Here is a 14,391-nt window from a genome sequence, read left to right on the forward strand (position 1 = left end):
TATGATGAAAAAAACTATGAATCATTGAATGTAGGCAAAATACGTTAAAAAAAGGACACACATATAGCGATGAGATAAAAGCGGCATCTATTGAACAAACCAGTGAAGCTTTCATGGCTTTCGAATTTTGTGTATGAATTTGTAAGTTTCCAGTCGTTTAAGCGAATTTGTAAACTTTTTATCCGTGTGACGAACATCGTAATTTTATTATACGATACGAGCACCAAGCGCTCTCCGTCAAACATTGCGAGGATTGCAAGTAGTATCATCTGCGAAATCTTAAGATATTTAAAAAAATATTTATTTTTCATTCATTCATTCATTTTTGTGGTGTTATTTGACAATAAGATCACTTTTCCAACTTTTGTGTATTTAAAAAAATGAAATCTCAAAATTCACGTGTTTAGTAAGCTATAATTTGCTATGTTATACCTGCTCTCTGGGTGCTATAATTATAACTGCTAAAACTAGGGGTGAAAAAACTGCCAAGGCTCCCAAGCTCTTTAGTGTGAGGGCTCTGGGGCTGTGAACTTGTACCCTAGCCGCAAAATTGAAGATTTCGGACGTTGTGTGGACGTCCATACGACGTCCGGTTTAAGCGGTTACTCGACCAAGCATATTTTTTTAGACGGGTTTTATGGCAAAAATTGTGACGGATTTCGCAGGGTTGTTGTATCGAATAGCAGCCACAAAAAAATAAATTTTATGGATGGCTAGAAAAAAAAAATCTTGCCCTCCCCCTTACTCCTTCCTGGTCGGTAATGGCGATCACACCAGCTGTTCATATGATAGTGGTGGTGGGAGTGATATCGCTTATCTGCTGTCTTCTTTATCCGTTCTACCAGAACATACGTGTTTTCAGTGACGTCACTTCCCCACCTCCTTCATCCTGTTTTTTTCCTTTCCTTCCTGTTTTTTTGGCTGCTGATGCATTGCACGTTGGCTAGAGCGCCGTCGTTCGAATCTGGATTTGATCAACGCGCAAGTTGTCGTGTGGATGGAATCGATTTACCGTTCGAGCTATTTGCCGGATCGATTGAATGCATGCTTCGTACTGGTTTTATGTTACTTGTTAGTGCAATTAGCTGCGCTTGTAGAAAAAAAACAATTCAAACAAAAGATCATTCAATGCACTAGTCCGCTCATGTTAAGCCAACCAATGCTTAGTTAAAGCCAACGGAAGGTCAAATATTAAAATGAGGGATTTCATTGAACACATATTGTCTTTCCATTATGTTTTTCTTTAATAATGTACAAACCCTCCAATCTTCTCCCACCCCTCCCTCCCTCCCTCCCACCGGATTGAAGGTTAGGATTTACCCACCATGGTGTACCCTTTTAATCCTAATTACCGGGGTCTACTGTTCGGAAGAGAAAAAAGAAACGTCTCCCCCGCCTCTCGCTCGATGCTGTAACCCGCCCCGGCTTGGCTGACGCACGCATCGCTCTCTTTGCCTGGCTTGCTCCTTCTCTCGCCTTTTTTGGAGACGCATTATCGTTGCGGATGGTGCTGCGCGCCCATGTCGCTGCCTGGAGGATGGCATATAAAGTTGTGTTCTAGTCCGTCGCTGTCCTGGCGCAGGATGCGGGGATTGACTGTGGCGACCGGCCCCCGGGAGCCTCAAATTTTTTATTTTTTTTTATTTTTTTTAATACAAAAATAAAAAAAAATCTCCCTGCTCTCTTTGTTGTACAGGTGATTTCGCCATCCCCCACGTGCCGAGGCCGCGTGCGGCATTGCCTCCCGTACAAATTTTCTTCTTCTTCTTTGACGTAACGAACAATGCTGTAGACAGGGCTGAAACGACTTCTTAACCTTACTAAAATCACGCTATCGGATAGTCGCTGCTATCTGGGGAATGGTCCGGATAAGAATCGATCTCGTCCGGTCTCGTAGGAACCGGTCTCATCACAGCATGCGTTCAATGAGTCGGGCGCTGGTCGAAGAGAACACCAGAGTGACGATTAAAAGATTGCAGCAGGTTGCCGTTTGGTTTAAAGGGTATGCAATATGCGGCATTTCATTGTTGCTCAACCGCATAAAAAGTTTACCAAAATATGTCCCAAATCTACAAACATCATAGTACTGTGTTTGTAGTTGTGCTAGTCACAAAACGCTTTAGGTGCAGTGTGGCACATAAACGTGCACGAATTGGTACATCATTTGGTGTGCCAGAGCCATTGCATCTAACAATTTACCCTTTAACTAACTTAACTTCCTTTAACGCATCTAGAGGATTCGCAGCCAATGTCACACACGGAAAAAACAAGGACAAAAAAAAACTCCTTCACGTGCGAGAAAGAGGGACAACCACAGATTTGCGCCAACAACTTGGTGAGAAAGCAAATCATCCAAAACGGAACATCAACGTCTGTGAGCGAAAGTGAAACAGAAGTCATAACCATAATTTTCTCACCCATAATCAACAGCCATAATTCGTGTGTGTGTTCGCCCCATACAAATGGCTTAATTTTTATTTTCGCTTGGTCGAAATTCGCGGCAAACCCGATTTTGCGGCTAGGGCGTAAACCCTGCGTCCACACGACGTCCAAAATCTTCAATTTTGCGGCTAGGGAATCGAACCAACTTGCTAGCAAAATGTTTGATGGTATTTTACAGGGTTAGCAGTACCATTGATCAGTACGGGTGTGCGCCTAAAGGTATGCAATCAATAATCATATTGCTTGAATAAATTTAATGTCCTAATTTTGAATGTTTTCATTAAGAATTTTCTATTTTTATTGTAACCAATATTCAACATATTTTTACCAAAACTAGTAAAACTCAAACAAGTAACCATAATAAATACCTTCAGGCGCATAGGATTCCCATTAACAAAAAATGCTACAATTATTTAAAGCATTTAAATTCATCATGTTTTAGTTATTAACATGAGGCATTTTCGATTTCCACTCAAATCGATTTCCAACATAAATTACAATTGAAAGCATTTGTAATCATAATTGGCGACAACTTCGATTACCATGGATGACACTGAAGCACTTGGTACAGATGCTGCCAAAGGAATTGTTAACTCGTTGTGTAGATAAAACAGATTGTTTCACATTCTCAAAAACTACACAACTAACATTCATGCAGTTGTATCTGTACATAAATGTGGCGAACGAGCAAAGATCACCCACTAACTATCGCTCAATCTTGAATAGAGGAAAAAATAATGTATTACAATGGGGCTGGGCATAGCTTTCACGACGAAAGCCAATGACTTAAACATCTGTGCAAATGCGACCACATGTGCAATGATCATTCTTGCTTTCACAATGATCTTGATTCTCATTAGCTCTGTTCGTTCGTTTAGACAGGGATAAAAAGCGAGTTACGAGTTATTTTACATTTATTATTAAATGATCCTGATTAGGGGGAAGAGAGTAAATCAACTAAAAAAACAATCACTGAAATGCTGCAAATGGAGCTCGGAATACGCTTACGGAAAATACTTCTTGTTGCTTAATCCTTATATCATTCCTATAATTTGATTCTATGGTTTAATACATGTAATATAACAACCGAGGGGAAAATCATGTTTACTGATTAATTTAACGTACAAGCCTCAACCTCACAGAGCCAAAGGCATGATAAAACACAGTCTTAACAAAGTTCAGCAAATTCGAATACAAAATGAAGGGAAAATAAGTGTTGCTTTGAAGTCGAGTAGCAATTTCAATTGTTTTCAGCTTTCCGATATTTATTGAATGTATCTCTTGCATGCTAACTGTGCGAAATAGTATGATAAGGGTTCTTTTTCTCTCTCCCTACACATCATATGCAATCTGTAGCAATATTTCTTCCTCTGCGTCTTAACATTTCTTCATCTAAGCCTAGAAATACACAATTACACAAGTAGCAGGAAGAGTGTGTAGCGCGAGAATAGCTACTTAACGGAAAACGTAAGAATGGTTAGTAGAGATGTAAAACTAAAGTTAAAGTCGCGCTGTTATTTGAACTGTCCTTAAGTGGACCAATAGTTTAGTCTGTTCATTTGTATGAAAAGTGGTGATCGTTTGATCACCACAGCTAAATTCACTGGCGCAACGGTTCCTCTTTTTCTATCTCTTTTATTCATCCTGACCGTAATGCAATGATGGCCTGGGTGCAAAGTTAAACTGTAAATGTATTGTTTCACGTCGTGGCTAATGGTACATCCGCACACAGGAATAGCTCTTGTTTATTCCTCATCCATTGCATCACTGTTGCTACTGCTGCTGAACAAATGCACTTACGCCGGCAGCTGAAGTTTCTTGCCCTTAAGAACCTTTGTAATGTAAAGATAGAAGAAGTCGCAGTACAGGATCGTTTGGATAGCGCCGGCGAAGATGGCAATCAGATCGTAATGGCCCTCGGCGTAGTATCGGTAGATCCAGTTCAGCAGATATAGCGCACGGTAAGATCCCAGGGCGAACAGGTAATGGCTGGTGATGCTTTCCGCTTCGCCAGTTTTGCTGACCAGGAACAGCTGGGGCAGTATGGCAACCGCTTCCAGGTAGATGGAGAAGGTCCACAAGATTTCCAGTGGGGTAAACGCGTTGTTAATCAACAGGGCCAGCAGGAAGCAGGGCACGAGCAGAAACTCGATGCGGAAAGAGTCGTGGTTGTGGTCGTACGTTGCTTTAAACTTGACATACATCAGATAAATTGTGGCCACGGAGGTACTGATGAAGACCAGCTTCATGAAGGTATTGTACACGCTGATGAACGTCGTCACCAGGTCCAAATAGCGACTAATGTAGACGATGGCGAAGAGAATCTGCGATTTGCCCGATATGCCAGCGCATGATCTCGTCTTCCATATCTTTATCAACAGCAAAATTATTGCAAGCAGATGCGACAAATCGCCGGCCAATCTGAAAATATTCATTTTTTGCAAATTACTCCACTCCCTTGCAAGGTTCTAGGTACAATCGTGGGGCAGCTTTGGTGTAATATGGGCAAGGAATGGTCTTCCTCGTCTGGTTTGCCCGATCCGCGTATCTTTCCAACAGTCCGCTGGTGGTTGGTTTGTTTTTGGCTCTATGGAAAAGAAGACTTCAGAATGGTTCAACAGTACAGAAGGAGGTGGTCCGCTGGAGATAGGATGACACGAACATATACACGCAGGCCAGACAAGGGGTTGCGTTCTGCACACGTAGTCGCGTTGCCGGCAGGTTTGGTAAAAGCAGCCCTCCGATGTTTCTGCTTGCAGCAAATCAGCCGGATCCGAAAGGATCGAGATGAAGGAGTCCGGAAATGGGATTTTTCACTACTTTTGGGCTTTTTTTTACTGGAAATATGTAAGCGACCGGACACCGACCGACTGACGTGTAAACACTTCTTCTTCTTCTTTGTGTTTTTCTTTATTCTTAAAATGGCGTTGACGTATATGACAACTGTCAATTCCACCAAGGTATTTCAATAAGCTATTCTACCAGCACACTGGATCAGAAATCGCTTTTGTCCAATACGAATCAGAATAAAATATTTTTAAATAAATAATAATAAATTGTCGGTAATAAATATGATTAACTTAAATTTTGTGGAATATTTTATAACAAAGTATATAAAATGCGTGCTTTACGAATCACAGGAGATTCGCCATGTTTTTTTACCCTGAATAAAAACAAAAAACCGAAAATTCTAGAGAAGAAACCGCTGAGCAACATGCATGAACACGTGAATGCACAACAACAGACATGATGAATTCAACATCAAATAGCCTATTATGTTTGTAAGGATTTGTTTGCAATTCTAGACTTTATTGTTATTTCAAAGCGTAGTTTCATCAAGTTACAGAGAACGCAAACAGTGAAACTGAGAACATCGTAACGTTGGCTGTGTAAGGGGCTAGTTATAAGCCTATCCAAACTAACAAATCGTACTGACCGTAACAATGCGTTCTCGATGTTTAAGGGTTGCAATTCGCACCGCAAGCAGTACAAACAGTACTGTTTGAATACCACCCGATATAAATGCTAATGGGTCGTAGAGGCCGTACTGGCCGTACCGATCGACCCAATGCAATACGTAGAGCGCGCGGTACGAGCCGAGCAGCAACAGATAACACTTGAACCATGGCTCCACGTGAAACGTTTTGCAGATTAAATCCATTTGCGGCAGTATAGCGACTGCTTCGAGCATGATCGAAAAGGACCACAATATTTCGAACGCTTCCATACGATAGTTGACAAACAGAGCGATCACAAAGCATGGCAATATGAGAAACTCATTGTAGAAGGTATCATTTTCGCGGTCATACGTTTTGCGATAGACGCTGTGCATGACCAGCACGGTTATTAGCGTTACGCTGATGAAAAGCGTCTTCATCATCACATTATAGACACTGTAGGTGGCTGGAAAGGTGACCAGGTCGGCATAGCGCGTCGCAAATACCGTAATGTACAGGATTTGTGTTTTCCCCGATACGCCAAAGCAGGATTTGGTGCGCCAAATGTTGAACAGCAAATAGAGAACTGCAAACGCGTGGAACGAGTCCGCCAACAGCCGGTATCCAGTAAGCTGTGAGAAAGATAGCATCACAAATCTTGCACCACTGCCTGCATATGGTAGGATGTGCCGCTTCGGGAGATAGCTCACCATTTTGATTTATTTTGTAGATTAGTCTCCAATACTCAAATGTTTTTGTTGTTTCCCTTGCTATAAACTGATTAAACACTTCTGCTGAACCGAACGAAACATAGAAAAAACAGTACAATGAGGAGAAAACTTCACTCACACTCAAAATCGTCGGAACACAACACTGCCACATAAGTGATGCGATGTATTAAAAAGCGGCGTGGAAGTGCAGAGCACATTTTAGCGATTTTGCTCTCCCCAGATGCGACCCGCACTTCTGCAGTTGCATTTTCAACACAAACACGCAAAGCGCTCTCCGTCCAGATTGGACAGATTTGTGTGAGATGGTGTTGGTTTTGCTCCGGAAACCGGTATCACTGTGGGGAATATAAAAAAAAAAAAAACAAAAAACGAATAAAACCAAGCAGCACGCAAGCGAATGGGGAATACCCTTGCGCAAGGCAACAAGTTTAAAAAGTTTTCGGGAAAGCACACAATACACATCATGTTAGAAAAGTGCAAACAGTAATATGTTGCTTCATACAAATGTATACTTGGGAGCGTGAAAGTAGCGGCATCCCCTCTTATGCATAATGAATAGAAACTACTTGAAACTCGTGCAACAAATTTATTGCGCATGCATCAAAACAGGGAAAAGCAGATGGACTAGTAGGCATTGTAACTACTGTCAATAGTAATAGACTTTGAACGTTTTTTTTTTTTTGAGTCTTTGAGTGCATTAGTTTTTTGTTTTTTCAACAGGAAACTGAATCGATACGAATCGTCGCTAAACAAATACTGAAAATGTCATCATGTTTTGTCTTATACAATTAGAAAATTGTGTTAGCGTGCAGCGAAAGTTCAGTACGAATGCTTTGTACTAGATGATTAAGCAATGATATCAATTTGTTTATTTATCTTTCTAGCTATCACACCGAATCCGGCCTATCTTAAATGTGTTTGAAAATCAAACCTGTGAAATGTAGCCACATATCTTAGGATTCTGTTTTCTTCGCATTTCAGTTAAACTGAATACCCTCCATCATGCACGATACTTATACTTGTACTCCAAAACAGCTTTGGGGTTTAGCTTTGCTACCAAGAATTCATTTGAATTCTGTTTGTGAGTAATCATACCGAATTCCATTATTCCTGGTCTGGCAATCGTCAATTCCCGCGTATTACTGGATATGTGTAAATGTATATGCGTTTAAATCCTTTCTTTGCATTGCAGTCTTTACTGGTTCCATCATCAAATTATCTACCTAAGCCATTCTTTTGTTTGCCGTTTTTAAGGAAGGAAAACCTTTGCTGGCGAGTCATAATTATAACTACGATGCCTAGGTTCAACTTGCATCATTTCACATGAGTAAACCATTCGTAATGTCGCATTCCGTGATGTTACGGTATGGAGTAGCACTCCTAACGACTGTATATAAATTATAAAGTCTCCATCGAGTCAAACGCATTACGAGCGTATAGTTTCTTGCAAAGCAATTTAATGACTATGGTTTTTGTTGAAAACATTATTCAAATGTTCAACCGTACGTAACTAACCGGCAAATGTTAGGTTAACGAAGCGGTCGGTCTTGAACCTATTTTCTTCAATATTATTTTGGAGTCGTGCTGGTCGCGTGCCCTATTGACAGAGCCATTGCCATTTGGGGATGCGCCAAAATAGTTCGAATAGTTTAGGATGACCTTTTTGAATGTTGTATCTTTTTGTTGCCAGCTTAAGGTGCTTTTGCAATTTGAAGTTGAGTAAAACACCGGAACAGTTTGTAGTCATCGTTGAGTCAGCTACATGCTTATTATATCCATCGTATCGTGTAGTGCAGCGGTACGCAGCATTACTTAAAATTTGTTACCACTTTCGTGGAAGGATCGGAGTGAACGAAGAAAGTTTTACAGTATGGCAAAATAGCTTACATCTTTCTTCAGCTTTACAGCTTTCTTTTAGTTTGTTTGCTTAGCATTTGTTTCATACTAAACGAAGACAGCCCAATGCCAAGTGCCGCGAGCAAAGCGGCTGATCTGGTGGTATACCGATCCGTAGACTTGCTCGCCACTTCGTTGACCTGCAAACGAAATAAACAGAGAAGGAAAATTTAAACAAGAATACTACGTTTATTTGTCGTATGCAATTGTTCTGGTGTCGCACCAATGCGCGATTATAGAAAGAGAGAAGCGTAGGAGGAACGTTATTAATAGCAAAACGTGAATGTCAAGGTAAAACATTTTTGCAAATCCTGCCTATTTTTATCCTCATGAAGTTCAGCTGATGAACGAACTGAAACAGTGCTAATGACGTCGTGCATAATAATCTTGCAAGAAGCGTATACTAACGCTGTTTTATGATTTGTTATTGATCGGAATGTGATTAAATCTGTATACACATAAACTCAGAAGTGAACTTAATGATTGGCGCCGTAGGATTTCGTCGTGGGACGTAGCGGAACTCAATCAAGGCAAGGATCTTTTTTCATAAAGTTCTTGAAAGCCTTAGTGTGGTACATTTCAAGTTCTCCTTGAAACTGGATTATTATACATGTACATCACGTGATCAAATGAATGTGTTGAATCTTGAATAAATTACAATCGCAAGATGAGTTTCAGGGTATTACATTCTAGAGAGAAAGCCATGCTACGCATTTCAGGGTACAACTGTAGTTGCTGGAGAATCAGTCTCTAGTCTCAAGCAAAGTGTAGACGACATTAAAGAAATGGGATACATTTTACGATATTAAACTTACCTGTGCACAGTTTAGGCGAACGGCATATCGCATGACCTGTGTCGATTTCATCTTTTGTCTTCCCGTACTGTTGCTGGCTTGCCGTGTGTTGTTTTACGGGAATCTTCCCTGTACGTCCGGGTGCAACTGAAACCATAAAAGTGATACCAACGTAAATCAAACTTATCGTGCTTCTGTTATGTTCGCCAAATGGTGCAGACAAATATGTAATCACAAAGACCGGACATTGCGGCTGTTTTCTCTCTTCAATTGAATCAACGAGCACAGATTAATATTGAACGCTACTTGAGTTGGAGATACTTTTGGGCAACTAAGTTATCGTTGAGTTGCTTAAATGTACCGGAAGAAATATTGTTATGAAAAAAAACTAGCAACACTTTTCATGCAATTTTTATGTAACAAAATTGGACATCGCTAGAATGTCTCCGAAATTTCGGGAATATCACTTTGTACTGTACAAGCAAAACATTATTTATATGAACTACACACAATATGCTACACTTATTAACACGATATATGCCAATAAATGAATTTTAGTAAAGTTAAATATATATTCCAAAGATACTGACTTGAAGCAACCTTCACGGGGTCGGAAATAAAATCAGAAGAACAATTGCACTCTACAGAGGCCCTTCAATGCTTGCGATGTGACAGCATCTGCAAAACCTAAAAAAAAACAAAAGTCACTTTTGACACAAAGGGAGCTATGCACAAGGTTACTATAGAGAACAATCAACAAAAATTACATTCTAATTTGATTAAAAACTGTTTAAATTACAATTTTATTAAATGAAATAATATTAAATTAAACATGCAGCACTTACGGCACATCAAGTGATTGCGTTGGAATTTGATTGGACGAATTACAAAGCAAGCCGTCAAAATGATTCGAGTGATCCAGCCTTCTATTTTGCAATCTTGTAATTGTCAAATACCACCGCATCGTGTTTTCACAATTGCTTGTTGTTCCAGAGTCGCTCGAAGAAGAAGCACGTTTCGTAACTTTCCCAGCAAAATGCTATCTCCAGGCGTTAAGGAAAGAATTGGAGTTGTCTTTGAGGTGGTGAAAACTTCCTTTCACTGGGGTTTCATTCCGACGCTGTTGTATTTAGGTAAGAATACACGTTTACATAACAATCTGTTCTGTGGGGTGTTCCTGCGTATGCGTCTATTGATGAAATGAGCTAATGGTGGTTGTTTTGTTTCAGGATTCCGCAAAGGATCAGAACCCGGCATGCCTCCGTTACAATTAGCTAATTTACTATGGTAGTCAGTGTTGAAGCAGCAACATCGTATAATCCCGATTGTATGATTTAACATGGGAATAAATCACTATTTGCTGTGGGAGAAGTAAAAACAACACGGTTCTAACATGCTATTTTATTGTAGTGGCTTCTTAGGAAAGATTGATTTTTAACCAATTGTTTAGGAAAGCGGTTTATTGTTTTTTTTTTTAGATGATTATAAGATTTGCACTCCTGCGACAGGCCAAGACACCAAAGCGGTTGTAATATGGGATAGGTAAAGAAATTATAGTTGAAACTGGCGAAGAAAACTCGAGCGGTGAGCAATTTTTTCAGCTTTTTTGTAACAAAAGATGAATCTCGTCTTAGAATAGTAAAATCACACAGTTTGATTAAAAGAAGACGGCAGGCCGTATAAGAGACCTCTGGTCTAATGGATAGCTGCATCCGTTGCTCCGTAGATGGATCAATAATGATTTTTGCTGAAAAGTTATCTACTTTATAATCGTCAAGCTAGCAGAGAGTACGTGAGGCATCATGCATTATTGATTGAAAGTATAACTGAACTATGCCTTATGAATTATTTATCACAAACTTTACCTTTTATTATCAATAGTTAATATTGACAAAACATATTGGAAAGAAATGTTTTTTTTTTTTGCCTTTTCATCCTCAATGCTGCTGTTTTTTGTAGATCACTGTAGTCAAATTTTAAAAAAATATCAAAAACGTCATAAAACGTTCATTGTCAAACGGAGACATGTCGAAACAAACTGTCGGCCGGCAGTCTTATTAATCTTGGTCACATTCCGCATGCGTGCCAATCTACCTGTTGCGCTGTCCCTGTAGTGCTGTAAATAAACAATTATCAGCAAATAACGACGAAACCAAAATGCTGCACAAAATGCAGACCATGGCCTCGTGGTAAGTAAATAAAGAGACAATTTCTTAAGTTTGGTTGATGTCTATTCTGGCTGATAAATCTGCCGTTGAATCCAGTGAAATGGCCCCTACTGTTACGTAATCGTGCAAATTCCCGAAGATGTCGATTGTTTTGAGAGCTTCGACAAATTAACTTAGCCGTTCTATTCTTTTTATGCTTTCAAAGGTCCCGTCGTTTCGCAACAACTTGCAGCAATGCCAGCCAAAAGGTGGTGCATCGTCAAATCAACAAACTGTTGATAGCCAACAGGGGAGAAATTGCGTGTCGTGTGATGAGGACGGCAAACCGTCTTGGCATTCGCACTGTTGCTGTTTTTTCCGATGCGGATGAAAAATCACTCCACGTAAAGCTAGCAAACGAAGCATACAACATTGGCCCGGCCGCTTCGCAACAGTCGTACCTTCGTGGCGATAAAATTCTGGCAGTTGCCAAGAAGGCCGGTTGTCAAGCTATTCACCCCGGATACGGATTCTTATCGGAAAATGTGGAGTTTGCGGAACTGTGCCAACAAGAACAAGTTACGTTCATCGGTCCGCCGGCAAGTGCCATTCGAGACATGGGTATTAAGAGCACCTCCAAACACATCATGTCTGCTGCTGGCGTACCGATCATCAACGGTTATCACGGAGAGGATCAGTCCGACGAGAAGCTTATGCAAGAGGCGAAGAAGATTGGGTTTCCGCTAATGATCAAGGCAGTTCGCGGTGGAGGAGGCAAAGGTATGCGTATCGCTGAAACTGAAGCAGATTTTATGCCCATGCTGCAGTCTGCTCGTACGGAGTCGGAGAAAGCTTTCGGTGATAGTGCCATGCTATTAGAACGTTACGTGCGATCTCCAAGGCACGTTGAAGTGCAAGTGTTTGCCGATCATTACGGCAACGCAGTCTACCTTTACGAGCGCGATTGTTCGGTGCAACGGAGGCATCAAAAGATCATAGAAGAAGCACCTGCTCCGGGGCTGTCGGAAGAGTTGCGCAAACAGCTCGGAGAGGCCGCGGTTCGCGCTGCGAAAGCCGTCAATTACGTCGGGGCCGGAACGGTTGAGTTCATCCTGGATAAAGAAGATCTTTCATTTCACTTCATGGAAATGAATACTCGGCTACAGGTGGAGCATCCCATCACGGAAATGATTACCGGGACTGATTTGGTAGAATGGCAGATAAAGGTAGCTGCAGGGGAGCGTCTTCCGGTAACGCAGGAAGACATTGTCAAGCGGGGTCACGCCTTTGAAGCTCGTATCTATGCCGAAGACCCCGCGGGGGGCTTTCTCCCTGGTGCAGGACCATTGGATTATCTTTCCACGCCAGAAACATCAAATACTACCCGTGTAGAAACCGGTGTTCGCCAAGGAGACGAGGTGTCCATCCATTACGATCCAATGATAGCAAAGCTAGTTGTTTGGGGAGAAAATCGTGCTAGCAGTTTGCAGTTATTAATCGAGCAACTGACAAACTATCAAATTGCTGGTTTGCAGACCAACATAAACTTTCTGATCGATCTGGCACGACATGAGCATTTCCAGGCTGCAGATGTACACACGGGATTCATTGAACAGCACACGGCTACACTTTTCCCGAAAAAGGTGATACCAGCCACAAAGGTAGTTCAGATGGCGTTAGCGCATACACTCAACGAACGGGTTCAATCTGGCGCGAGCTTGGGAGCAAAAACATGTGGGCCATTTGATGTAGAGTACGGATTCCGACCAAACTATCGTGTACCACGTTCCATCAAAATAAAAGTTGGTGCCATGGAACACATTGTGACCATCGAAACAGATAACGACGGCAGCTACTCCGTCCGTGTGGATGATGGCGAATGGATGAAGGTAACGGTACGGCGCAAACCATACGCTAACCGATTCCTGTTGGAAACTAATATCGAGGGACACGTGTCGTGTTTCAACGCCGTTATTTCGGGAGAAAATATTTCCCTTTTCGATGAGGTAACTGTGTAAACTAAGCTCGTCCAGCGTGTATCGATTTTTTTAATATAATTCCTTTTCTGTTATTTTAGAACGGCATGATTGGTGGAGAAATTGTTCAGCCCCGTTTTCTCGTTACTGAAAGATCGATGGGTGGAGTCGATGCATCCAGTGTAACTGCCCCAATGCCCGGAGTGCTCGACAAGCTGTTCGTTAAGCCGGGAGACACTGTAAAAGCTGGTACACCGGTAGCAGTGCTGATTGCAATGAAAATGGAACACGTTTTAAAAGCCGCAAAGGATGGAGTTGTTAAAGCAATACCTAACGCTGAAGGTAGCAACGTCCGTAAAGGCGCCACATTGATTTCGTTCGAGTGATGGAACGTTAAGAACACAACGACCTTGCATTTAACCTGTTCTAAACAGTCTGACACAAAGTGCATTTATTAGAAATTAAGGCAATTTTGTAGATTTTAGAGAAAAATATCATTGAAATGATACAAACGCAACAACAATAACATTCTGCTAGGGTGGCGTTTAACGCCAGAGAAGTGGTCGTTAGTCCACGATTCTCGACAATATATCAAAGATATTGCAAAAATCACAGGTACACATTGATAATTGTGATTGAATGGTTCGAGGTGAAACAAAAAACAAATTTATTATAGAAAAGTAATTTCTTTATACAGTTTATCTAGTTCTATCAGCGGAAAGCGTCTGAAGCAGATAATTTCAAAAGATTATAAATCAAATAGTACAGACGATTACAAATCAAATCAAATTTCTAATAACTACGTCCTTTAGCGTAGCAGCAATACTTTACTTTGCCGGTCAATTATTAGACATGAATAAAGCAATCATACCCGTAGTATATTTTGCGTATAGCGAGATGCAATCAAATTATGTTACATTCCAAAATTTATTGTCAATAAAATCAAATATGTCCCAAAATATGGAATT

The 14,391-nt window shown here is 40.9% G+C and overlaps 5 protein-coding genes across 7 annotated transcripts in view; 2 read left to right on the top strand and 3 right to left on the bottom strand.

Moving 5' to 3' along the window:
- Positions 1-3,680: 3,680 nt before the first annotated feature.
- Positions 3,681-5,355, bottom strand: LOC1268540 (ER lumen protein-retaining receptor). The gene is made up of 2 exons (XM_061658883.1): positions 5,105-5,355; positions 3,681-5,029 (listed from the first exon to the last, which is right to left on the bottom strand). The coding sequence occupies exon 2, from the start codon at positions 4,875-4,877 to the stop codon at positions 4,239-4,241; it is 639 nt and encodes a 212-aa protein (XP_061514867.1). The 5' UTR covers positions 4,878-5,029; positions 5,105-5,355; the 3' UTR covers positions 3,681-4,238.
- A 375-nt stretch (positions 5,356-5,730) lies between these two features.
- Positions 5,731-7,068, bottom strand: LOC3292144 (ER lumen protein-retaining receptor). The gene is made up of 2 exons (XM_061658882.1): positions 6,590-7,068; positions 5,731-6,511 (listed from the first exon to the last, which is right to left on the bottom strand). The coding sequence occupies exons 1-2, from the start codon at positions 6,590-6,592 to the stop codon at positions 5,861-5,863; spliced, it is 654 nt and encodes a 217-aa protein (XP_061514866.1). The 5' UTR covers positions 6,593-7,068; the 3' UTR covers positions 5,731-5,860.
- Positions 7,069-7,456: 388 nt separating this feature from the next.
- LOC4578430 (uncharacterized) overlaps positions 7,457-14,391 on the bottom strand; it is a 46,588-nt gene continuing 39,653 nt past the window's right edge. The window contains exons 1-3 of one of the 3 annotated variants that reach the window (XM_061658885.1): positions 10,146-10,234; positions 9,322-9,447; positions 7,457-8,646 (exon numbers count right to left, since the gene is read on the bottom strand). In XM_061658885.1, the coding sequence (XP_061514869.1) occupies positions 8,555-8,646; positions 9,322-9,447; positions 10,146-10,152 (225 nt within the window). In that variant the 5' untranslated portion in view covers positions 10,153-10,234 and the 3' untranslated portion in view covers positions 7,457-8,554. Of the gene's footprint in view, positions 8,647-9,321; positions 9,448-9,890; positions 9,988-10,145; positions 10,235-14,391 lie in introns of those variants that run through there. The other 2 variants (XM_001238834.3, XM_061658886.1) reach the window with 2 other exon arrangements.
- On the top strand, positions 10,208-10,681 carry LOC4578431 (mitochondrial import receptor subunit TOM7 homolog). Its single transcript, XM_001238151.3, has 2 exons — positions 10,208-10,433; positions 10,530-10,681. Exons 1-2 carry the CDS (start codon positions 10,337-10,339, stop codon positions 10,589-10,591), a joined length of 159 nt encoding a protein of 52 aa, XP_001238152.1. The 5' UTR covers positions 10,208-10,336; the 3' UTR covers positions 10,592-10,681.
- On the top strand, positions 11,292-14,382 carry LOC1279652 (methylcrotonoyl-CoA carboxylase subunit alpha, mitochondrial). The gene is made up of 3 exons (XM_319416.5): positions 11,292-11,489; positions 11,674-13,453; positions 13,525-14,382. Exons 1-3 carry the CDS (start codon positions 11,458-11,460, stop codon positions 13,807-13,809), a joined length of 2,097 nt encoding a protein of 698 aa, XP_319416.5. The 5' UTR covers positions 11,292-11,457; the 3' UTR covers positions 13,810-14,382.

This window comes from Anopheles gambiae, chromosome 3 (assembly GCF_943734735.2).
Source record: "Anopheles gambiae chromosome 3, idAnoGambNW_F1_1, whole genome shotgun sequence".
NCBI classification, from domain to species: domain Eukaryota; kingdom Metazoa; phylum Arthropoda; class Insecta; order Diptera; family Culicidae; genus Anopheles; species Anopheles gambiae.